The sequence below is a fragment of the Neopelma chrysocephalum genome, unplaced genomic scaffold (assembly GCF_003984885.1).
Source record: "Neopelma chrysocephalum unplaced genomic scaffold, ASM398488v2 Primary Assembly neopelma1_85, whole genome shotgun sequence".
NCBI lineage: Eukaryota > Metazoa > Chordata > Aves > Passeriformes > Pipridae > Neopelma > Neopelma chrysocephalum.
In genome coordinates, this window is record NW_020897747.1 from 7,041,876 (window position 1) to 7,067,515 (window position 25,640).

General features: G+C 43.6%; 1 protein-coding gene across 1 annotated transcript in view; it reads right to left on the reverse strand.

The window, feature by feature from the left end:
- Positions 1 to 754, reverse strand: part of SORCS3 (sortilin related VPS10 domain containing receptor 3) — a 286,600-nt gene extending 285,846 nt beyond the window's left edge. Inside the window, exon 1 of the mRNA XM_027692189.1 lies at positions 4 to 754. Coding sequence (XP_027547990.1) covers positions 4 to 293 — 290 coding nt within the window. The 5' untranslated portion in view covers positions 294 to 754. The remainder of the gene's footprint in view (positions 1 to 3) is intronic.
- Between the last annotated feature and the right edge of the window lie 24,886 nt (positions 755 to 25,640).

A 25,640-nucleotide genomic window follows, 5' to 3' on the forward strand; every position in this document is an offset into this window, starting at 1 on the left:
AGGCCCCCCGGCTCCGCGCCCGGCACTGGCACCGGCTCCGCGGCCGCCGCCGCCCCGGCCGAGCCCCGCGCTCCGCCGCCCGGCCAGCTCCGTAATCCCCGCGGCGGCGGCGGCGGCGGCTGTCGCTGCTCCTGCCTAAGGCGAGACGAGGAGGTCGGCCAGGAGGGCGATGGAGATGAGCAGGATCTGCAAGTTATTTCGGCGCCGGTGCAACACCAAGAGAGGAGTAAAAACCATGTCCAGGCGAGAAAAATGGTGTGGCAGGTCGGGAAGCAGTTGGTCCCCTTCTCCATGCCTTTGCGGAGCGAGTCGGGGGGCTTGCAGAGGGAGGGGAGACGAGGAGCTGCGTTTAGGGCGCTTTTTTTTTTTTCTTAGGAAGAAAGGGGACGGATGCTAATTGTAATATTTATTATCTGTAAAAGGCTCCTCTTTCTCTCGCTCTTCTTCTTTCTCTTCTTCTTCCCCTTTCTCTTCCCCCTTTCTCAGCCTCTGAGACGATGACCAGGAAAAAAAAAAAAGAAAGAAAAAAAAAAGGAAAGAAGGAAAAATAGCAAAAAACTCTCCCCGGTAGTTGGATTCTGTTCCTTACTGTTGCTGGATTTTTTTTTTTTTTCAAAAGTGCTTTTCAGTGAAACTGTTCACGTTCAAGGATTTGATCAAGTGAGAGGGTACCACCACACGGGGGGAGGAGCCCCGAGCCTTGCCAAGCCGCCGCCGCCGCTGAAATACACCGCCGAGTCACCCGCCGCGCCACGCCGCCGGGGGCCGGGAGCGGGGCCGGGGGCGGGAGCGGGACACCGCGCCGCACCGAATCAGCTGGAGCATCACCCAGCCTTTTCTCCTGATTTGGTATGTGTGCTCCTGCCCGAGACAAAGCAGCCGTCATTCCCCGTTTCTCCTGATGTATGTGTTCATACACTCGTGTTTACAGCAGTGTAGGTACTCCTCTCCCCGTGTGTGTGCGTGCATGTGTACGCGCAAAGGCTGGATGTGGGTAAGGGGCATAAGGGATGGCAGCTGGGATGAGTGGCTCTTGGGTGCCTCCCGTGTGTAACGGCGTACCCGCGGACTCGGCTATCCAGCAGCACCCCTCCAGAGGCGGCTCCGTGCTTGTGGATGTGCCCGTCCCAAGTGGAGATTCCCGACCGTGGGAACTCGCGCGTGTGCGTGGGAATCCCAGCAACCCTGCCACCGTCCTGGAAGGGAGACTAGCAGGATTTATGGAGGGGGGCAATAACGAAGAAAGGGCAGTATCTGCAGGCAGCTCACTGCAGCAGCATCTCGGGACTGTGTCGGGAGAAGGAGCGAGGGAGATGTATTTCTTTAAGTCACGGCAGTGCAGCGCTCCCGCTCCCATCGCACGTCTGCATTTCCTCCGGCCAGAACACCTGTTTTCTGCTGGCAGAGCTCAAGAAGCCTTTGCAGCTTCAGCCCCCAGACAAGGTGTGAGTAATGGCAGGGTGCGAAGGGGAGAGGGAGGCTGTCGCCTCCTGCGGCTGCGGGGCCTCCCCCGTCCCCCGGGGGTCACCCTTGTCCTCGCCATCCGTGCCAGTGCCACGTCCCTCCGGACCGATTCACTGCAGCAACACGTCGGCACTTTCTCTTCGAATCAAACCCATGGTCGACCTTCCTCCCTTTGAAAAGTGTCGATAATTAGCGATTTTTTTAATCTTCCCACCCTCCTACTTCCCACATCAGCCATTCTTTGCCGTCCAAGAGACGGATCCACCAACTACACGGCTCTCCCCGCGGTCTCCCCCTCCCCACCGCCAGACCCGGAGCGGGGGCGGCTCAACAGTTTCTCCCGCCTATCGCGGGTCTCCCAGCCCGGCAGGGAGCGGAGAGAGCGGGGGATAGAGACAGGACCGGAGGTGGCACTGCCCGCACTGGGTAGCGGGGGGGTTTCTGGCCAGCTGGTGCCCGGCGCTTGGTCACCGCCCGCTGCAGAGCGCCCGACTCGGGATGGGGGGTCCGTGCAGCCCGGCTGCCGCTGGGAGAGCGAGGAGAGAGCTGGTGTAGGGAAGAGGGGCTGCACCCACCGCTGCTTTGCAAACGGGGGGAGCTGTCGCTAAATGGCTGTCCTGCAGGAATGGGGAGAGGGGCCGGGGTGTCAGAGCTGACAGCTTCGGGAAGGCGGCGGAGGACTGAGCGAGCCTCAGGTGCGGCGAGACCCCTACCCACAGGAACGACCCCCCCTTTAGCCACAAATCCCGACGCAGAGAGCAAAAGCTGGAGGTGGGGGCAGGGGAAGCAAATCACCCACTCCCAACCCAACGGATGGTATTCCTGGCTTGGAATCGGCTCCCTTTTGTACTACGCTGCCAAAATGTTTAGATGACATTTCATTTGTGTGGGTGCAGTGACGTGGGCCTCAGCCAAAGCTGATCCGTAAAACGTCGGGGGAGGGGGATTGTACAAGTCGCACACGCTCATGGCAGGTGCTGCCCTGCCCGCACAGGGACAACTCAGCCCCGAGGCTGCATTCTCCCACTGCTTGTAAGTGAACAACATGGTGTGGGGAACAGGAAGGACCCCACTGTCTCCCTAATTCGAGTGCTGCAAGAACAGTCCCCAGGCATGTGGCATTAGCGACACACATGCCACCCCTGGGCCTTGCCATTGCTGTGCATTGTAAAGGGAGGCACTGTCAACCTAATGACACCCTCTAACAGTGAGGCTGCAGCTGTGACAGGCAGAACTTGTCCTTACATTATTCTCCAGTCCCTCTGGACTCACCAGCTGCTCACTGCTGCTCCTGAAGACCTCTGCACATCCAGAACCCGTCACCACAGAGTAAAAGCTATGGTGGTACTAGCAATAGCCACTGCTTAGCCAGTCCCCTGCTATGCAGTTCACCCAGTCCCATCTATCTTCTCAGCCTAGCTGGACACCACTTAAGACCTAGTCCTTGTTCACATCCTGATCAGTCACTCATTTGTGCAGCATCATCCTTGACTTCATGGCCAAAGTCCACCCACACCGAGACAGGACTCGCGGACACAAGTCATTTCCCAAATCCTGCCAGCACAAGGCATTTCTTTGTGTCCACCACATCACTCCTTGTCACCACAAGAGACAGCTGTGCTGGACATGACACAGAATGTGATAGGCTTCATGTACAGGTGTGTTCACTTCATTTAGGGCGGTACTTTGACCACCCTGATAGCAGGCTTTTTCTACCCTGCAGACTGAAGAGCAGTTGCTTGTAACTAAAATCACCCTCTGTGAATACCATCCTTACCTACCACATTCAGGGACAACCCCAGACATTCTGTTCAGACTATGTCAGCGAGATTACCCCAGGCCCTAATTTTTCAGGCAGACACCCACAGGAAGCTGTGGTGTTCCTAAAGCAAGTCCTAAAAAGCCTTCATCAGTTCCTGCTTATTACTGTAAATAATAGGATGCACAGCTGAGTCTCACTGATGATGTGGGACTGCCTACTAAAATCTCCCCATTCCACATCTCCCACTCCTTAGCAGAGGCCTCAGTGCTAAGGAGAGCAGCAGCAGTTCTAACATCTTTCCTTCTCTAGAAAACAAAGGTAATGTGAGCAATACCCCCATCTCCTGCACGATTTGCGAACTGCGTGCTCATCACCAGCACAGACAAGGGGCTTTTCCAGTTTTTACCATCCCTGTTGCAGGAATATCAGATTTGCTCCAAAACCTGGTCTCTTGCATGACAGGGTGACAGTGAGGATGTCGTCTGACAACCCTAGATTTGCACAGCCTATATCCAAGAATAGAAATGGAATAGTTCAACACAGTATCCATTACAGGCTGTTTTAATCCCTGGTCTAATCCATTACGATCTGCTTTAATCCCCACCCAGATGCAAACACCCATTCAAAGAAGCAGGGGTTGGTGTTATATTCTGTTGGACCATGTTGATTTTTTAATTGATGTAAGACAACCATATGCCATAACACCAGGCAATGCAGAGGATTTCTAAGCAAACATTCTGGAAGGCAAATTGTGGCACAAATATAAAGCAGCAGAACATGCCTGTAACCAGGGGGAAGCTGGGTTCAGTTAAGGAGAGAAAAGCAATTGGGGTAATTATGTTTGTTTGGAGGGGATGATTTGGATGGAAGAAGACTAATGACACTATCTAAAGAAAGAAACAAATAGAGCCTGGCAATTGCCAAGGCCTTCAAAAGCAGCATTGATTATTTGGGGGTTTCTTTTTTTCCTATTCTGTGACTTTCTTTTGGAGAGAAAAAGTAATTATGCAACCGAATTGTTAACTCCTAACACACAAATAATTTCACCATCACTACCTCCCTTGCTGGGGGTAGACCTGCTCCCCAGTACCCCCACCCTTTCTGTTTAGCCCAGCTCTGCCTATCATTGCTCCATGCCCCTCTCCTCCTGCAGGACTGCACACACCCTGACCTCCCTGGAAGCCCAGAGTGCTTCTCCCAGTCACTATCACCCCAGGAAATTTCTGAGTGGGAGCTAGAACCTGAAAGAAAGGAGGGAGAGTTGGAAAGAGATCACGAGAGGAAAATTTCGAGGGGGGGGAAAATAATGTCCCAGCTACACTGAACTCTCTTCACGCACACACACATCCTCCCCAAAGGTCTCCTGCACTACTCAAGCCCTCCCAAGGGAAGAAATTCCACACGTACTAAGGAAAAAATCAATGCTTGTTCCAGTTAATTTTAACCTATTTATTATGTGAGACCAATCACTGTAGAACAAAGCAGATCTGTGATAATGCTGTCTTGTTTACCAAGGGAAGGCCTGACTCTACCTAAACAAAAATCATTGAAATCTAAAGTCTCTCTATAGCTTCAGACAAAATATCACCTGCAGCACCATTTTTTCTGGTACAGTACTACCCCCATTATGGGACAGATTTTCTCCAGGCACAGCCAGCTGCAGTGTGCAGCAGCGAGTCTGACTCTGAAGCACAGCAGCCCATGGCAGGGAGCCTTTAGCACTGACAGAGTCGCCGCAAAGCTCCTAAACAGAGACTGCAAAAAACACTGCACAGATGCTGCCAGAGGGGATCTCACTCCTGCACTAAATGATGAAGTCAGAGTCCAGCAGCTCACAAGCAGCACAGGTACCACATGGCAGCACAGCAAGGGAAGTGTTTTATACAACCTGGATCACGGGACAGTGATGGGACTACTTGATCTCTTCTGACCTCAGAACAGGGTTCTCACAAAGTAGTGAGTCCCCTCACTGCATCACAGCACTACTATCTTCTTGATGAACACCATTCACACAATGCCCCAGAGCAGGAGAGAGTGCCACCGATCACACTGGGACTGCAGCAGGTAGAGGCTTAGCAGAGTGGAGAACCACTCCTGTGAATCTCGCCTCAGGCTCAGAACTTCACCAGCATGAGCAGATGTAATGCCAGGTTTGGTGACCAGGCTGACTGCATCCTTCTTTTTGATTTTTGTCTGAACACCATGTCTGTGGGAGACAGAAGAGGACCTTTCATTCAGGGATGTTCAGACAGCTACACTATCTTCATCTGCTGCTAAGGCTGCCCAAAATGTGCACAACCTGCGCAGTGCAGGTAAGGGACTTGGCGAGGCACAGAGCAGGCAGAGGTGTTTTGAATGCTCTGGGGAGATTCTGCAGGTTTAAAATCATGTTTCTAGTTAATGTTGGATACTGTTGTTCATCCTAAAGCCAAGATAAGAAAATCCCCTTATGCTGATAATCAGCATCATCAGGAATGGGGAAGAGCTTATCAGAATGGAATGAGCACACAGATTTGCAGCACATACCAAGATAAGTTGGGCAGCACACAAGTTCACTGTGCTGAATTCACTGTATACTGAAGGTTGCATACATATTTATCTTGGAGACCCCAGTCAGAAATACAGGATCCCGTCTCCCAGATTTCAAATCATCCAGGACCACAGTAAGATACTAGATTTTCAGAAGCATTTGCAACATTTTTGAAAGTATGCTCTTTAGCATCACTTATAGAGCTCTTCATCGGGACCTGTAGCCCCTCTTTGTCTTCTGAATTCAAAGAGCTTGTCTAAAAAGCTGAGTCCAGCGATGTCACACATAATGAAGAAAGGCATAATCACGGCTTGAGATGTTATAATGTCCAAGAATACATTATGAGTATTGAGATATCCCATTTGGAGAAAATCTGATTAAAAACAGAAATGTAACTAATATTCACATGATCATTGATTCAGAAAGAATAAATGACCCATATCTCCCTTCTTGTCCCAAGGTACGCCTCAGTTTTTCAGATTCCATGGAGAAAAGGAATCCTCCTTACTATTAGAAATTTTGTGCATCTCTCATTGGCTTTTCACTTCTGGTTGTTAATGAATCCTCACATCTGTGACTGTTTAGGGGTGGCTTAGCAGTTTATGAGCTGCTAAGAAGCAGAGCACAAATACTGCCTGGCTGTGAAAAGAGAGTCTCTGTGAACATGAAGCCTCCCCTATGCTTGCTCCTCTCCTTCAGAAATAAGATAGAAAAATTACATAAAAATTACATGTGCTCCTTTTCCCACCCCCCAGAGCACATACTGGAAGAATGAAGCTGATATGATCAATGACACAGCAACAGTTCTTTACAATTAAGACTCTGTTCTCATCCCAGGTACTTTTTCCACTTTGTATCATCTTCCAGACAAATCTTTACCTCTTCCACTCTCCCCTCCCCCTTAAGTTCAAGATAGACTTAGAAGGGAAAGGAGCTGGTATTGTTTCTCCTCTATTCAAGCTAAATCCAAAGTGATATGTGTGTGTGTGCACAAAGGCAGAATTTTCTTAGCAAGCTAGAGAGAAATGTCTGGCAGCGACCCCAGCTTTGATGGTGGGACTTCACAGGAGGATGTTCAACCTGCAACAGCTTGGTGCTGTTTTCTCTCCCACAACAAACACCACCTTTTAAGATTCTCACCTATGGCTATTTCCTTCCCCTCTTTTAAGAAGAACCCCAAACGAGAGAAATTGAACTACAGCACTGAGGAAAGGCTTTATACTACTGGGCATGAAGGGAAGGTTGTATATTTAGTGAGAAAGAACAAAACAAAAGGGAAATAAAGAAAAATAACAGAAAACTATAGCAGCAAGCAGCTGGCTGTAGGCAGGTGCTTCTTACCTAGCCAGTCCTGGCAGTCCCCAGATCTCATGTGCACTGAATCAGCAATAACTAACTCCTAAAAGGAGTCAGGTTGAATCAAAAATCATGTAAACAGAGTTTGAAACATTCTGAAAGCGGGAGTCTCAGGTAAATTTATGCTCCCAGCACCTCTAAGACAGAAAATAGGACAAAACTAAGTGGCAGCTATTGCAGCCTTTGGTAGACTGTCTTGGCCAATAGCTTCAACTCACAGGGGACTAACTGAAGTTTCACACCACCAAAGGAAATTAGAAAAGGTAATACTGGCCCCATGAAAAGAACAACATGTAGCCTGCACATAGTGAGTGTAATGAATGTTCAGTAGTTGGCTGGCAAAGGCCAGGCATCACAGCTGCATGCACTTCCATGATAAAAATGCCAATAACTAAGTTAATAATAATTTAAACTTTAGCAATGCCTAGAATTACTGTCAGGCTCCAGGAAAAGGCCTGCAAATGCAGCAGAGACAATCCCCTCTCTGAAGTCTAGATTATGACTTAAAGACAACACACAAGTTCACTGCCTTCAGACAGAATGCAAATGAAAACAGCTAAGGAGACTGATCTTCACAAAATAAAAATGGCAAATCAAGGAGTTCACCTGGGGAGGGAGGAGGAAAAACCTGCACAGGCATTTTGTGCAATGCAAAGCCTGTAGCAGGCAATGAGTACACAAGTGGAGAGGCCAAAACGTGAAGGGTTTGAACCTGAAGGTTCAAGGCAACCCCTTCCCTTGAAAGACCATCTGACCACAACATTTGTTACTCCAAACACAGAGTATATTTATTCTGTGTTCTACTAAGTGATTTAACAGCTTCATTCTTTTGGAGGTGGTTTATATCTATTCCTCACCTTTGTACAGATATCTAGGTTCCAGTGCAGTACTGCGGAGACCACTCTTGTCTTTCTCCATTTTCTGAATCTGTCCAACCCTTGGCAATTTTAGTGGTACTCGTGAGCAGAAGAGCAATTTCAAAAGGGTTAAAATCCAGAGACACAAATGAAAATGCAATTAATAAGTCTGCTACATAAAAGATCCTCATGCTCATAATGCAATCGGCAAGGGTTGAACATTTTTCCTTGGGCTCACTCTACTCCATTACTGCAATAATGCATGGTAATATAGTTAGCATTGATTTGCCGCAAGGTACATGTACTACATCTGCAAGCTAACAGGGGAAAGGGAGGGAGTCTCTCTCCTTGAAAGGCTGGAATTACTTAATTATCTAAGGAAAATGACATGCAGATTTAACCGCACAGGGAAGTGTTAGGACTGACTTCCCCCATTCCCAAAGAATACAGAACAACACTTCTCTGCTACGTGATCTCCATGCAAAGCAAACACTCCTGGTTTGTTGTTATTAATTACCCAGCTCCTATCACTGGAATTCAGAGGTGTTGATACTTTGCATCACCCCCAGCTATGCTTGCTCTTCATAAATCATACTGAGAGGAGTTGCCAGGAGAGGAGAGGAAATACCAAAGGAACTTGCAAGCATCTTTGAATAGGCAGCTGCTGCTCAAAGAGGCTGCAGTCCTCTGCACAGTCAGATGTTACAAGACAGCAAGAGACACATGCCAAAGGTTGGTAGGCAAGACAAGAATTCAGGGCATTCAGACAGAAAAGGTAAAGGAAAGCAGATGGCCCTGGGGATTAACCTTTTATCTTCACATCCACAGGTTAGATCAGATCAGATGGTCTGATAAAGCTGAAAGGCTTTATTCTGATTATTAATCTGGAAGGGGTTGACTGTAATCCAAATAAAGATAAAGGTGATAGTTCTAGTGGTCAAACCAGCACTGATTTCCCTCCCCCCGGAATTTAAAACTTCTTTTCTAGTTTTCCATCTGTAAACTGGATCTAAAATTGCCTCACCACTTCAAAGGCAAAGTTCAGAACAAGGTTTTGACAATTTCCCACCTCCTATCCCCTTATACAATTATACATTCCACAGAAAGCATCCAGTCTTCTGCTCCTCACAGTAGTTGTGCTTGAACTAATGCTCCTTTTTAGAGAGGTATCCTTTTTAAGGAATTGAAAAACTGAAGTTTGATACCTGAGTGATTTTTCTCATCCCAGTTATGAGACCAATGACTACACTTTGTTACTGACACCACTCACCCTCTGGCTGGCAACAGGACAACACTGAATCAGATCTGGGTGAAAAAAAAGAGCTTGGGGACACCTGGATCCAAATTTATCTCAAGATAGAACATGCTCTCCATTCACAGGGTTGGTTTTGTGGGTTGTTTTTTGTGATTTTCTTTTTTTTTTACCCTTTTAAAAGAACATTTTAAAGTTATAAACAGTTGATCCTTGAAAGCAAGTTTTGTGGAGTGGCAGCTTCTCATAGCTCTCTCAAGTACCTCAAGAAAAACAGGAGCTTAAAGGCACACAAACCCTTCATTGAGCTACATGTCATTACAAGTTCAATTTTCTTATTTTGAGGGAAGGAAAGGTTCTTCCCCTCTTTCCTCCTTTCTACGTTTTGCAGTTTAACCCAGAGAAACTAAAGATTTCAGGTTTCTTTTTTCTTTTTCCATTGTGGAATGTCTGTGTTTTCCCTTTCCTTGTATTGGACCTTTTCAATACTTTTTCACCCCTGAAAGCTTGGCGATGTGGCAAAAGAAACAATGAAAGTAACACAGAAACAGAACAAGAAATCAGCTGGAAGTTATTCATTCCAGTGTTATATAATATACTGAAGGGGAAAAAGGACAAAATGGGGTTAAAATATCATCTTCAAAGACCACTGATCTGAAATACTGAAATTTCTGGTCTCAGAGAAAATCAGAGGGAGTAGAGACCAAAAAAAAAAAATCACAAATACCTTAGCAGAAACAATCTTCTCTTTAAATCTTTAAATTTTTCTTTAAAGAATTTTTAAACCAATTTTTTTGTTAAATCAAACACTGGATTATTGTGTAAATTTTAAAAATAGCATGTTCAGTCTGACACTTTGCTTTCCACAAGTGGATTTCTCATTATTACTATAACAATACTCTTATGCTGCCATTAACTTTCCCCATCCCAGACTGAACCTAATATTTCTTATTCGTCTTGCTAGACTTTCCCCTATGCTGTCTTCATAAGTGCCTTACCAGTACAGGAGATTTCAGAATTACTTTAAACTGGCAACTAAAGTCTTCCCTGCCTAGGTCTCTCATTGAGTCTCACCTTTATCGCACAAGTAGACACAGGAGGGAGCTCAAGCAACCCCACTCACACTGAGGTTACTTGTCTCCCTGCAGCAGCTGAGGTGATTTAACACCTCTAATTCTCAATTCAGGGTTCCTTTAGGTCTTGGACTTAGATTTCCACACCTACTAGAATGTAAGTCTCCTTTTTCTAGGTAGCAGAACAACTGATATGTTCCCCCTTTATACCAGAAATAGAAAATCCGTAGCAGTGTTGGCTGAGCTGAGACCAAAATGATGAAATCTTTCCTTACCAGATTTGGCAGTTGCAGATGTGACTGCACACACACCTGCAATGTAACACCACTCTCAGTACTCCCAGCTGATCCTTCAGCTGCCTTTTATGCTTGCTGTTGGTTCTCTACTTCTTTCTCCTTGCTAGACCTCACAAAGAAAGCCCCAGGAGTTTCTCTTCCTTAGCCTCCTCCTGTTCTGCCTAAGCTGGATGTCTATGTGTGCAGCAAAAGACATCTCATGGAGAACAGGGAGCAGGACTTCCTTCTCTTCAGAGGCTTTTTTATTTGTGCAGCCACCTAGGCAAAGCTCTTGAAGGTAATGCCCACTGACCCTTTATATTCCTTTCTACAAGTTTTATTCCCCTTATTTTGCCTCTCTTTCCCATTGCCCTTCACAGAAATATTTCACAGAAACACGGAATATGCAGATTTGGAGGGGACCCACAAGGATCATCGAATGCAACTCTTGGCCCTGCACAGGAGCATCCCCAAGAGTCACACCATGTCCCTGAGAGCATCATCCAAACGCTTTTTGAACTCTGTCAGGCTTGTGCTGTGACCACTTCTCTGGGGAGCCTGTTCCAGTGCCCAAACACCATCTGGCTGAAGAACCTTTTTCTAATATTCAGCCTAAACCTCCCCTGACACAATTTCAGGCCATTACCTCAGATTCTGTCACTGGTCATCACGGAGAAGAGATCAGTGCCTGCCCCCCATCTTCCCCTCACAAGGAAGTTGTGACTGCAATGAGGTCTCCCCTCAGTCTCCTCTTCTCCTGGCTGAACAGACCAAGTGCCCTCAGCCGCTCCTCATACAACTTCCCCTCAAGGCCCTTCACCATCTTCGTTACCCTCCTTTGGACACTCTCTAAGAGCTTAATGTCTTTCTTATATTGCAGAGACCAAAACTCATAGAATCATAGAATGGTTTAGATGGGAAGGGACCTTTGAAGATCACCTAGTTCCAATCCCCCTGCCATGGCCAGGGACATCTTTTGCTAGACAAGGTTAATCAAAGCCCCATCCAACCTGGCCTGGAACACCTGCAATGATGAGGTATCCACTGCTTCTCTAGGGAACATGCTCCAATGTCTCGCCACCCTCATCATAAAAAATTTCTTCCTTATGCTTAATATAAAATATTCCCTTTCAGTTTAAAACCTCACCTTTGTCCTGTCACTACAGGTTTTGGTAACAAGTCTCTCCTTTACTATAAACCCCTTTTGAATATTGAAAGGCTTCAATAAGGCCTTCCTGGAGCCTTTTCTTCTCCAGGCTGAACAACCCCAACCCTCTCAGCCTGCCTTCACAGGAGAGGTGCTCCACCCCTCTGATCACTTTTGTGGCCCTCTTCCGGACTCGCTCTAACAGGTCCAGGTCTTTCCTGTGCTGAGGGCTCCAGAGCTGCCCACAGTAATTCAGGTGGGGTCTTAGAGAGTAGAATAGAGGGGCAGAATCACCTCCCTCAACCTGCTGGCCATATTTCTTTTTATGAAGCTCAGGATGCGATCAGCTTTCTGGGCTGTGAGCACACATTGGCATGTCATGTCCAGTTTTTCAGCACCAAAATAAAAATATTTGAAACTGCTACTTTAACCCAAGTTCATAATCCTCATTGTAAATGAAGAAGTACATGAGAATCCAAAACAAATTCTTACAGGCACCTAAAATGAAGAACCTACAGACATAGCTCTCAGTGGCTATTGTCACCTGTTTCCACATCACACACGAGGTCAGGGAGCCCTAGAGGTGGCCACCATACAACTAAATGAAGATTTTGATAAAATCAACTTGAAGTCAAGCAACTGTGAGAAGACACTAAGATTGTTTGCTCATTTGGCAGACCATAGCCAAAAAAGCACATCATTTTATTTCAGCACATATTTCTATAAAGAATGGAGTAGGCACTGAGAGTGTAGCCTACTATTCTAGCTTTTCCTTCGTTCTTTAACACGACCACTGTCAGCTTAATTCTGGAGAGAAGCACAGAAAGATAGTTTTGTTCTAACTTCTTCAAAAGAAGTTAGAGGATATGATTATTTACTGTATTTCTTTGCAGTCCTCATACTATGAAGCCAAACTTAGGCACTGTCTTTGTGCACCAGAGCAATAGCAACTTAAAACAGTTGCAGCACCAAAAATTAATCTGGATGTATTAGTAGAGCCCAGCAGAAAGCACATATCCAAAAGGACTTCATTAGACATCAGGAAGATTGCTGACTTTTATCTTTCTCCTTATTTTCCTGACTTCTACTGCTCACATTTGCTGCAGTGATATGATTATTAGCAACCTTTTTGCAAACCAATACTGGGATGCACTAGTTGCTAATAGTTGCTCTTTTTCCAGTTGAACCCATACAGAAGCCCCCAGCTGATGAATTCTCTTTCAGGCTTCTCATCAATGAGAGATGAGAGATCTCTTTTCATTTGGGAGGAAAAAAAAAAAAAGCCTGGCTTCATTTAATTTTTCATTTCTTCATCTTCCTTGTATCTTATCTAGAAGCACAATTTTTGTAAGGGCCTGTTTTTATGCATTTTGATGGTGTACTTTACACCCCTGAAGAGAAGAAACATTCTACATTACCATCTGAGCAGACTCAGCAGGGCATCAGAGTACAGAATTCTTAGTCTGCTCCTCTGCCTAATCCATTACTTAGCAAATACCTCCACAATGAAACAGTGAGTTAGCAACCCCATCTGCTCTGAATATACCCTGCCATGAGAGGAAGCAACAGAATGTGTATGACATTCTTGTCCCCTTCTTCCAGAAGATCCCAGAGGGCTTTGCAAACTGTACCACTCTTGAAGGGGAATGCAGGTCATACATTGATTTTTTTTTTTAAATGATTTAAAGGATATAAAATTAGAACAGGCTCAGCTGGGCAACTATGATAGTATCAACAGCAAAATGAACTAAAGAGCCCAGAATCCTTGATGCTGCTCTACCTTGTGACATGGGCATGGTCAGGTTTTCTACACCTTTAATTCATTTCACTCACTGCTCTGAGCAGAGGTCTAAAATTTACTTTTTTTGCACTTCATCTCAAAGGGGAGTTGCTCCTTATTTATGTGCTCCCTTTCCCAATTCTACTGCCTCAGAAGTCTTATTCATTCTCAGGCCTGCAAATTGGCTTTCCACATATTCAACAACCCTCCCCACCTTGCATGGTGCATTGATCTGTTCTTGCTGAGACTGAAGGACATAGGTGCCTGCAGGACCAGCATTAAAGCTGGTTTGCATGGCAGTGATTACAAGGGTGTACTCCCAGAAAGTACAATCAGCAATTCCTTGCCAATATCTTCCAACAGAGGCAATATTACAGCCTTTACAAAATTACGGAATATTGTTACAATATTCTCACTAACAAAAGGGTCTCATACTGGAAGTATCCTTTCTAAATATCTATGCACTGCAATTTAAATATAAGCTTTAGTCCAAGCCTGAAGACACTGAAGACACAAACACCCAGGGTACAGTGTGAAAATTAAGCCACTTCATGACCACAATGATCCCTGCCACACAAACCCACCTCCAGCCCCTGCTCGCCCTTGTTCACCGGGAGAAGTTCACTTATCTCTTCCAGAGACAACACATTCAGACATGCAAATGCCTGATAAACCCAGCAGAGACTGATGCAGTCCATTTCCTTGTAGAATGTTCAGTCCCACCTTCCCTGTCCCCCCATTTGATTGTCATCACAAGAGTCGCACCCTAAGAGCAGTTATCTCACAGCCACAACAGCAGGGATATATCTGCTACCTGAATTTAATTGTTTTCCTTCTTACAGGGAAGAGATAATGCAAGAAAACTGGAGGAAGGTGAAGAAGGAGGTGTAAAGAGGAGGTATGTCTTTAAATATGTCAGTCGTCAGAAGCATAAAACTGCTTATCTGGTTCTCCTTTCCTCTTCCTTCCCCTCCATAGGATTTTCTTTTAAACAGCATTCCCAGATGTTTACTTTTTCTTGGCTACTCTTTGTTCATGTTTTGTTTCTCTGGAAGAGGATATAAAGCTGTACATTTTCAGCTAAACTACATTAGTTGTTGAGTGTTTTGCACTGTTTTTTAGCAGAGAGGGTAAATGCACCCTAGAAAACATAATCTGACAAACGAGGAAACTAATTTCCAGCTAGTTCTAGCTCTAAGAAAGGTGAACATAGCTCACTGAGTCTGTAACTATAGCAAAGGTTTAAAAATCTAATCCCAAAGAATGGTCTTGCATGAATGGTCCCATTTAAGGGAGCACAAATTTACTTTTTGCCCTCAGATTTATACTGGTTATCAATATAAGCAAATGAGAACAAAAGAAATTCAGTACCACAGCCTGTTCTAAGCTGCACCACTTCAAAGAAACTCTCCAGGAATAAAAGGATGGGGTTCTTTGCATTGGAAAGGCATAGAATTGAGTCAGGCAGATAATGGTTTTTAAGTTAACAAAGGGGGTATCATTTCATACACTCTAGTATCTCTGAATCATACATTTCAAAGACAAAAGTTAGGATGCTTCCTTCATAATGCACTCATAGTAACTGCTAGGTATGTATTCCCCTTTCGTTAGTTGCCATGGTTTGATCAAACCACTTCTGTAAGTGACTCTACCTGAACGTTGCATTTTGTAAGTATCCCTGCATCTTGGTGATGTCTGTGTGTAAGTATCAAGGAAATGATTGCTCAATTCTCAGTATTCCACCACTCATGATATTTCTGAAGTAAACAACTCTTTCTCCATTGGGAAATAATATCTAGGCTAAATCAAATAGTGAAGTACTAAAAGAAAGCTAGCCTCCTCCATATTAATCTTAAAAAATTTATGATAGAACAAGGCATTGAATTTCCAGATCTAATGAGACCTGTGTGCTCTGAAGCAACTTGTCAACTGATAAGTGAGGAGAGTAGGTTTCACCTCTCCTTAGGCACCTGGCTCAGAGAACCCTTTTCATATTGTGTAATTGGAAAAATGGAAGCCAAATCATTGGTTTGTATGGTTTGCTCCTATACTAAATCTGCTTAAATCCCCTGTAAAGCTTCCTTACTATGGACATAAATTACAATCATACTATGACAGCCTAAACAACACACAGGAAACTGGTCTGTGTGAAAATGAGACCTGGTGAGTGACTATCTCCTATGAAAATCTGGCTGTTGGTGACAAGAGGAGATAGGAACAGGACAGAAATTGTCTCTGAACCTCAGAAAATGTACTGGTGTGGGCAGAACAAGATGCTGACAATATTTTATTTAAGTGCAGTGTAAACCTAGCTTTGACATAATACAATCCTAATCTGAAGGGTGTCCATGTCACAGTGTATATTGTATTCATTCATATCTCCAGTCGAGTTTATTCCTTACTGATAAAAACCAATATTGAGGTAAGACCAGTAAAACCCATTAGAGTAAGCACAGAGACATGCTTTAAATAGACCAACAATTCCACTAGAGGACAAGATCCCACTACCCACTTACTCAGTTCATGAGAACAACAGTGAATTAAGCTCAGGGTCAATCCTCATACTTATTCCAGCCAACATACACATTTCTGCAAAGCAGCCCACTCCTCAGTTTAGCACCACTCAGCCCAATGGACTGAAAAGAGAGGACTGTCCCTCTACAATCACTCTCCCAACCACACTACCCACTTACTCCGACCATTTCCAGATTTCCTCTTATTTCGTATTTCCTTATTGGTTTTAATCCTGCATCACAAATTGGTAACGCTCCTGTTGAGTTAACCTCAGAAAAAGGCTCTTAGCCCAAGATGGGGTTTTCAGCAGTTTTTGGCAGTGGCCTAAATTCGATTTCTTTGAGCAACTGTAAAAAATTTTACCAAGAGCACTATCAGGCATATCAGATAACCCCACTCCAACTCTGTATCAGCATTTTTCTCTTCACTGCACTTTGCCATCCTCTTTGCACTACAGATGACGTGTATTACAAATATTAGGCAGAGAGGAATCCTACAGCATTTCTTTGAAACCTTTTTCTCCCCCTCCCCCCACCAAAATACAAAGACAGCTGAAGAGCACAAAGATATTTATTCTCTCAGAAAGAGGGGACGTGCTTTTTTTGACTAACACTGGCTTGGCACATGAACTCTGATTAACTCCCTTCATGTTAAGTCACACTGCTTGCAAACTGCCCCCATTTTTGTCCGTCATCCTCTCCACCACAAAAACCCAAAAAACACCCCAAATATTCAAGGGGAAAAGGTGGTATCAGAAAATGAAAAAATAAGAAGAGTTTCATTCTCACTTTCTGAAAGGCATGTGTTTCTTCAGAGGCAGAGATGGCAAGGTTTTCATAATGTTTCCTGACCTGAAAAAAAATGAATTTCCAGAAGTGTGAAGGAATTCTGTTCCATTAATTCATTTGCATTTTATCCCCCATAAGATTAGGAACATAACCCTTTCTGTCTCCTCTGTCAGCTGACATTCCACATTACAGCTAGGCTGAGGCCACTCTCATGCCCCATCAAGCATTAGTGGACTTTGCTCAGCCAATATAAGTATTTAAAAACTCCCTAGAAAACACATTAATCAAACAGATCCACAGTTGTGTAAAATAAAAGTTTTTAAATGTACCATATTTAATAAGAAATGGACTGTTAAGCATCTTCAACATGCCAAATTGGCATAGCTCATTGATTCTCTTGGCTTATGAATAACATGTAGAAGCACAGACCTTTTGATATGCCTACTTTTTCCATGGTTTTGTTTCCTTAAAAAAATTCAAAGCTAAATTCTAAATATAGAAGCAACAGACAAAATTTAGTGCAGAAAATAACCTTAGCAGGGTCATAAAGCCCATGTCAGATCACACCATGACTGATTCACCTCTGTGGGAAAACTAATATATATATTCACATGCCCCATAAAATTTATGGCTCTCATTTTAAAACAAAGGTGACAAATACTTGTGCAATTTAGAAAATGGACCACTTTTCATGATTTAGCAGAGACACACGCAGCATACTGTGTTCCAATTACAAACTAAATGGCACACATTCACTGGTAAATGGGAAACAGAAAATTATTTGCCTTGAATGAGTTGAATCATGAGAGAGAATTTGAAGTGGCACAGCACAGAAAACATCTTCAGCATGCACTTAATCCACACAGATCAATGCTTGAGGCTTCACACATGAATTAGTGACCAGCACAACATCAAATACTCCTGTCCCATGCCACGATAACAGCATTACCCAGCCGACAATAAAACATTCATGCATTCATTCGCCTCTAGTTGCTCTGTGTTTTCTGTTGTTGGAAGCTCCCCAGAAAGATCTGTCACTTTTGAACTCTTGCGTAATATGCAGAGCATGGGCTCACTTTTAATGTGACTTCTGTGGCCAAATTAAAATCACATAAGCAAGATGGGTAAAAGACTCAAAGTTTACTGCTGGGGAGGCTTGCAGTGTTGTTCCAGAGTGTGCCTCTCTTTCCCCCTTTTTCTCTCATGGAATAAGCATTGGAACAGCCTTAGGTAAGAGGCAACAGAGAGAGTCAGGCTCTGATCTCTGTAGTATGGGGGGAGTAAGAGAGCAACTTTAAGCCAATAACATGGGAAAGGCAATGGGGTCAGCATCTGTGTCTGGGAGGTCAAGAACTACCAGAACACTGTTCCTGATTCATTTCTGGCTTATATCACCCTGATTCCATGAGTTGTGCCTAAAAAACAGCTCCACTAAATTCAAGGCAGTTACTCAAAAGTTACACTAGGACTTGAATCTTTCAAGGCACATTCAATGTATGCGGAGGTAAGAAAAACATATGTGATTACAGGAAAGGCAAACAAGTCGAAATGAGGACTTAACTAGGTGAATAATGAAGAGAAAGCAGCACTCAAGTTGCTGTTCACACACTCCTACTTCCTTGCAAATGAACCAAATCTGAATGTTTGTCTGAATATGAGGGGGGAAATGCCATTCATCACATTTACTCTCATCCAGCACCAGCTTCATAGATCATCTTCCTGGAGTGAGGTTTACAGAGTTGGTGAAACAAATAGGATATGTATTCTACAACTTGTGTTTCAACCAGTAAAAGGTGTGTACACCTGCAAGGGAACTGTTTAGCAAATCCAAACCCCTGCAAATGAAAAAAACATGCATAGAGTCTTCTAGAAGAAAAAAGAAAAACAGTACATCTTTAAAAGTCCCCACAGAGTCAGGATGGCCCTGAGACAAAAGGAAGGGGCTGGAATAATTCCTCTGTCCTTTCTTGTCTCGTTTCAACTGAGTACAGGAAGGGCCTGAGGCAGAGCTACCAGCCAGGAGCACACCTTGGCAGTAGGAGAGATGCTGCAGAGGTGGGCAGCTTGTAGAGATGCAGGACCTCACCACAGCAGCAGTTCAGTGTAAGGTATGAGGGAAAGATATTTCTCACTGGACTGATGAATGTGGGCACAGATACAAGATACTTTTGGGGTGTTATCTGGTTCTACATTTCCTTTCGTACAGATCACTGGAGTATGGAGTCTGACAAATGAGATCAAGCTACCCCAGACTTCTGCTCACTCTTTTGCCCCTAAGTAAAGGCTAGTGTTTGCAGCACCATAAGAGAATACAGTCCCTCTCCCACCAAAGCTTTAAAGTTGTGTATCATTCTGAAGTGAAAGAATAGACTGTCACAGTGGTAAGAATCAAACAGTACATAATGCCAAAAGGTGAAAAATTCAGCTTTGCATTATTACATACACTAAGAGGGACGGCACGTATTCCTTCAAATCCCAGTCTCTCCCGGGTTCTGAAAACAAAGTCCCAGACCTCCCTACATATTTTGACAGAAACGGCAAATCTCAGCAAAAAAACCCTCAAAGATATCAAGGGGGCAACCTCAGTGCAAACCCAAGAAAGCCTCAGTCTTTTCCCTAGGCTGCATTTTTCATTCATTTTGTCTTAGCACAGTACGAATTGCTGAGCTAAAGAATCTCCTGATTTCAAGCATAAAAGCCCAGAGTAACAAGGCCATGGTCTGAAGGATCACTGCTTTGCCTTTCTCATACTCAGACAATCCTTGCTCTGTTCTGCACAGAGAAGGAAACTGTCCACCCTGTTCAGACCACATCCTCCGGGACAGATGAACACCCAACCTATCGAAGTGGCTTCCCTCAACACACTCCCTGAATTTTTAGTTATTTAAAAAGAACAACAGCAAACAAAAGCTCAATTGTAAGTGCATCCTGAACTTAAAATCACCTAGAAAAGACCTTCCTTCATTCCCTGCTGTTGCTTTTTCTATCGCTGCCAGCTACACCGCAGTGCTCCAGGGTAAGTCACAAAATTCTCCATTCTTTTGAGACAGGAATAGTTCAGCTTAGAGAAGGAGCCATTGTCCATGTGACTACATATATGTACCTGATGTCAGCACTGGGTTTAGGAAATATGAAACCAAGCTGAGAGAAGAAGAGGGAGAACTTTCTTGTAATACAAACACACCCACATCATCAAGATTTGTTTTAGTACTCTGGCAAGAACTGATTAGCACTGCAACTGCACTTAAAGATTGCAGCCACACCTGGGATGCTGATATTGGATGTGATACAGAGAGTGTCACTGCCAAAAACTGTTTCTATGCTAGGCACACAATACAAAGGGTGGGAAGAGAAATTAATAAATTGTAGCCACCAAACCAGGTCTACATCTGCAGCTTCCAGTACTCGTGGCAGCAGGGGAGGCAGATTCTTGCAGCAGGAGTATAGGGGCTGGACAAAATGACTTTCCATCATAAGAACTATTTCTGTAACAGCATTTTCAGAAACTGTATCTTAGGACAATGTTCTAACCTCCCCAGGAAGGTGGTAAAGCGAATATAACAAGAACCAGGTAAGCCTACTCACATGTTCAAAGGCAGAGAATTACAGCCTATAGCTCTGATACAAAATGGCAACCCCAAGCCCCCAGATGCCTTCCCTTCCCTGATGTTAGCAGTCATCTGCTATAAGCATGCACCACTGTGGATTGCTGCCAGGCATAACAAAGTTTGGAGAGGTGGTGGATCTATAAAGAAAGCAGAGATGCTAGGATCAGGACTTCGGTCATTTCCCTCCCTTTCCTGAGGTCAAGGACCAGTATTATAGTCTGCTGGGAAGCCCAAAGGAAGAAATTTAATAATTGATGTAATTATTAACAATCTAAAGTAATGTCACTATTACATTTATTGATAATTGCTTGTCCTACAGTTTAAAACTGGTTGTGGATCAAGTAAAGGGTAAATGCATACAATTTCCTCTGAACCAGCCAGCCTGCTGCAGCTAGACACCCTCCGGGTCTAAAGATTCCCCTGCTTCAAGCATCTCTCCATCACAGCTGCCACAAAACCACGGCCTGCCAGACGGAGCTGCAACAGCAACAGAAGGTAGGAGACTCTACAAGGACCATTTTCCTTGCCCCATCTCAGAGACTACTCAGATTTCAGGCTCTACTCTGGCTTTCCATCTCCCAGAGTGGCTGCAGTAGCTGCTGCTCAGGGCTCCCTGCACTGCAAACTTCCTGCTAACTCTTACCTTGTTACTTGGAGAAGCTAGATTGCCACATTTTCACCTTTTCAGGTGAAATTTTAGTAAACAATAGGGTTAGTTTGGGAAAAATGTATTTTAAAAATTTTAAATGAAATGCATACTTTCACTTCAAATTTGTAACAATTGGGAGTTTGTTTTTCCCATAAAGAAGATTTAAAACTAAGCTATGCATGTTTAATAATGGCTATTATTTTACAACAAGTTATTCTGATTGCTTCAATTTTTTCCCTCTTCTTGCTGTCTGTTCTTATTTACACAAAGAATAGGAAAAGCATGCAAGTTGCTCACTCCTCTCAGCCCTGTCAGAAGTTTTAAAAGAACATATTTTTATAAGATAATGAGAACTTACTTAAAACACTTTTAGGAAAAGCAGCATTATGTTTACGCTTTTTAGAAGCAACTAAACATTTCACAAGCAAATTTGAAGTAAAAAGTTTTCCTTTAGAGAACTTTGAGTAGCAGCCACTGAAGTCTGAAAGTCAGGGTGCTGTGTGGACATGGACCTATATTAAGTTACTCAGAAGCACCTGAATTCCTCCACCAAAACCTGTCTTTACTACTGTGTCAGATGTAGCTTGAAGCTCAAGTTTGCTGTTGAGTCAATTTGACAACACACATGCACACATTAAACATTTTTTTGATTCTACAAGGCATAGTAGGGGCTACGTATTCTTGCATTGCAATGTCAATCTTCCTCAACAATTACCAGGATAACTTTTTCTCTTTTTTTTTTCCTACAACTGAAACTGCTTTTTTCCCCCCTACTGGAAAAAAACCAAAACTCATTGCCTTGGGAATTTACTAGTAAATTCCAGTTTTACTCTGCCTTTCCACTTACAAAATTAAACTCAAAAAGTAACAGAAATTGGCCAAAGGCAAGAATGGAGGAATCATAGTGAGTACACTTAAGGATCACAGTCAAGGCACACAGTTAAAGACTAATAAGAATTGTGGCTTTAAGGCAGGCACTAATCAAAAGAAAAGACAGAGCATGTTGTGTTAGTTGTTCAGCAGATGACACCAACAAAATGCGGGAATGGGGGAAAAAAACCATGATTATAATACACAAGGTGCCTTCTTTCCAGTAAGAGAGAACTATTAGACCATTACAAGAAGTCTCTACTGGGATGAAGCAGAGAGTTCTGTCACCTACAGTCACAAAGATCGACTAAGATCAGAAGTGGTATGAAATAGGGCTAACAGTATGATCAGAAAGAGAAAAAAACCATCCCACAAATGGAACCTAGTTTATAAAACAAAAAGGAAAGGGGATATGATTGTTCTCCATATAAATCTTTGGTAATTATTACTAAAGAAAGAACATGCACTGACATTTAAGCTGGGGAATATAGAATGATTTCTAATCACAAATGCTGGACTATCAAACAACTTTTTTTTTCTGGTAGCAGTGATTCCTGTCTTGTTTTAAAGTGAGTTTAATCAGTTAGTGAAACAGTTAAAGCCTTTGACAGACCTGGGCTTCTTGACACAGAAGATTTATTCCACAACTTTCCTTTCATGTTCCTGGACTTGTAAATGCTAAATGAATCCATGTTTCCACCTGCTGGCTTGAAACATTTGTTCAGTAACAATATTCTTCCAACACTTATCATTGTCACCTGTTCATTAAGCGCTGAATATGGAATTACAGCTCTACCAAAGAAAGAACATATCTAAGCACTTCCCATTTAAACAGAATGCTCTTTCATCCTATTATATAAGTTTCCTTCTCCCCAAAGGAATCTCAAAACACTTAAATGCCATGCACTGCTTTACTGTAAACAAAGATTTACCAATTATAGCATGCAACTCCTCTAGGGTGATACATGTCAACTGTTCTAACACCCCACAGTAGACATGCATAACAGACAAGAGCATGTCCTACTGAACACACAAAGGAGATTCTCTGGTAGACAGGCTGGGACTACACTAAACTTGGACTCCGGCCAGCACTTCATATCTAACACCAACAAATGGTCCCATAATGCCTCTGAAGCGTCAGGGTAGTTTGTTCTAGGCTATATCCAAATGAGGCTCTAGTGTCACAGACACCAAGATGGCACATAAATAGTCTTTTAAAAGTCTGATAAATGAGCAGTAGGACCTGGGACCACTGTGAGGCAGGATAAGGATATTTTTCCCAATTCAAAAATAAAGCAAGGCTCATTTCCCACAGCAGCAGAGGAAGTCTGTGATTGATTGAACCCCAGTTTATACCCCAGTTGTTCTTCCTTTAGCTGTTCATGAAGCTTCCATTGCTGTGAAGAATAAATATGAGCTTTTCACCATTTCTAATACCTGAAGCACTCAGCCCATCATTTCAAAAAAAAGCCATCTCCAAGTGCTAATTTCCATGTGAGCCTTGAGACTCATTTGTCTCTGTACCACTTAAACACTATAGATTTTAGTCTGAACTACCCCCCAGAAGTAATGAATGTATTTTGTCCTCTATAATAACTAAAATAAATTTTTGCACTTTCATGGTTTTACCCCTCAAAAGAGCTACCAGTGCTTCACAAACACTGATGGACCACAGAGGTCCATCAAACAGATCTACTCCATGACAATATATGTAGACTGTGATTGAAATCTCCCCATGGTCTCATGAGCAGAGAACTATTTTCAACATTGTTTTGGAGCTGAGGTAAAAGAAATCCAAGAAATTTACTACAGAACAGGGAGTTGAACTTAAATTACTCAAGTCACATGCAAAACCTCAAACTACTGGACCATTCTTCCCTTCACTGTAAAATAAAAGAATAGAACAAATCACAATGAGCTCAGATGACAGTATTATACTTATCTAAATTGCATATTTCTTTAACTAAAAGCTTCAAATTATTGGAAACGCCGATGTCCTTTCGTAGACCGACTCCTCCTCTCTCCTCTATTCCACTTCCAAACTATTTGAAAATGTCATCTTTCATTTGTGACACATCTCAGCCATGTGGGGTGGCAGCTGAGTCACCTCCCTGCTGTGAACGAGGTGGAATGGTGACAACCACCTTATACTGCACAATCCTTTTTTGGGCGCTTCGTGTTGGAGGCTGCTCTCCCATTCTATGCAAAGGGAAGGGTGGGAGGAACAAATTGGGGTGGAAGAACTCCACGCACACAAAGGAGAACGGAGGGATTGGAGGTGGACCTAGCAATCAAATTGCATCTTCAAACACACTCAAACTAAAGGGCACCTAGAAAACCAGGCACAAACACAAAAAAACCAAGAATGAGTCAGAGACTCATTTGGGTTGACATTCTGCTGATGTCTACTAAAGGCTCTGAATTAAAGCATCTCTTAAAGCATCTATGCCTCTCCACAGACTCTGTGGAGTTACTGGGCTGTAGCATCACATCTTTGACACGATGCTGGCTTAAAATGTTCTCCTCTTTCCCCTTTCCAGTTCCTGAGGAGGTTCACCCTTTTCTCAGGTATGTTAACAGGGTTGTTAGTGGGGTTCTCCTGGAAACTAGAGAAGAAAGTTATCCTAATTTGAAATGTCCCTTCTGTGAGGGGAAAAAGGGCCAGAAATGCCATTCCCATCCAGCTTCATTGTTCAAGACAACTGACTATCACCACAGATCCAGTTTCACAAGTTGCCTAAAATTCCCAAACACATTTCTGTTTGACAATGCCCTCATACCTGTCTCACAGAATGTTTTACAGGGCAGATAATCCTACAGCACCACAATAATAACTACTGCCTAAGAGCACGTTATCCCAGTTACCCTACTATACACCATGTGCATGATTTGGCCTTGAGTCCTCTGAAGCCCTAAGTCCTCCATCTGTTGTTGTGTATGAGAGAACCTGAACTGGTGGTGCAAGCCCTGGTGCCGAACATCAGTCACCAGAACTCATCTCTTGCGCTGCTGCCACACATGACGTCCTAGTCCACCTGAAACAAGGAAACTTTGACATTCATCTCTACTCATTAGCTCCTTCTTAAGAGTCTGTCAATTACCTCATCAATCAAATGTCAGAAAAAAATTAGTCAGGAAGTATTAAATCTACACTACAGTAAACCTGGACCTGCAAGAGTTGTTTCAAGACATGTAGCCAGAAGCAGACTTGATTTCATTTCCTCGGGAACAAGCGCTTCTACACAAACAGAAGTGTGTGGCACTTAGAGTATTATTATACTATGACACCTTCCTTGTTCAGGTGTGCTCAGCACACTCATTACACACACACACCATAGCAAAATAAAAGGTTAAATACATTGTCCCTTGCCTGTATTTTCCAGAAGACTTTTGATAAAGGACTTTCACTGCCAGTATGTCTCCATTTTTTGCAGGCCGAAGGTGGAGGCTAGTGAATCCTGCCTTGAGAAGCAGAATTATATCCTCTGCTCAGGCAGCAGCAGTCTGTGCTGAGACCAAACGCATGGGCCAGTCCATGTAGCCATGCACTGCAGGAAACTCATTTGATGAAGAATCATGTCATACATAACTAGATTAATATGCAACTACATTGTACCTGTAGCTTTGCTGTAAATGTTTGTGCTACACTGGGAGCAGGTAATAACTATACACATTGACATAGAATCACTAAGGCTGGAAAAGATTTCTAAGATCA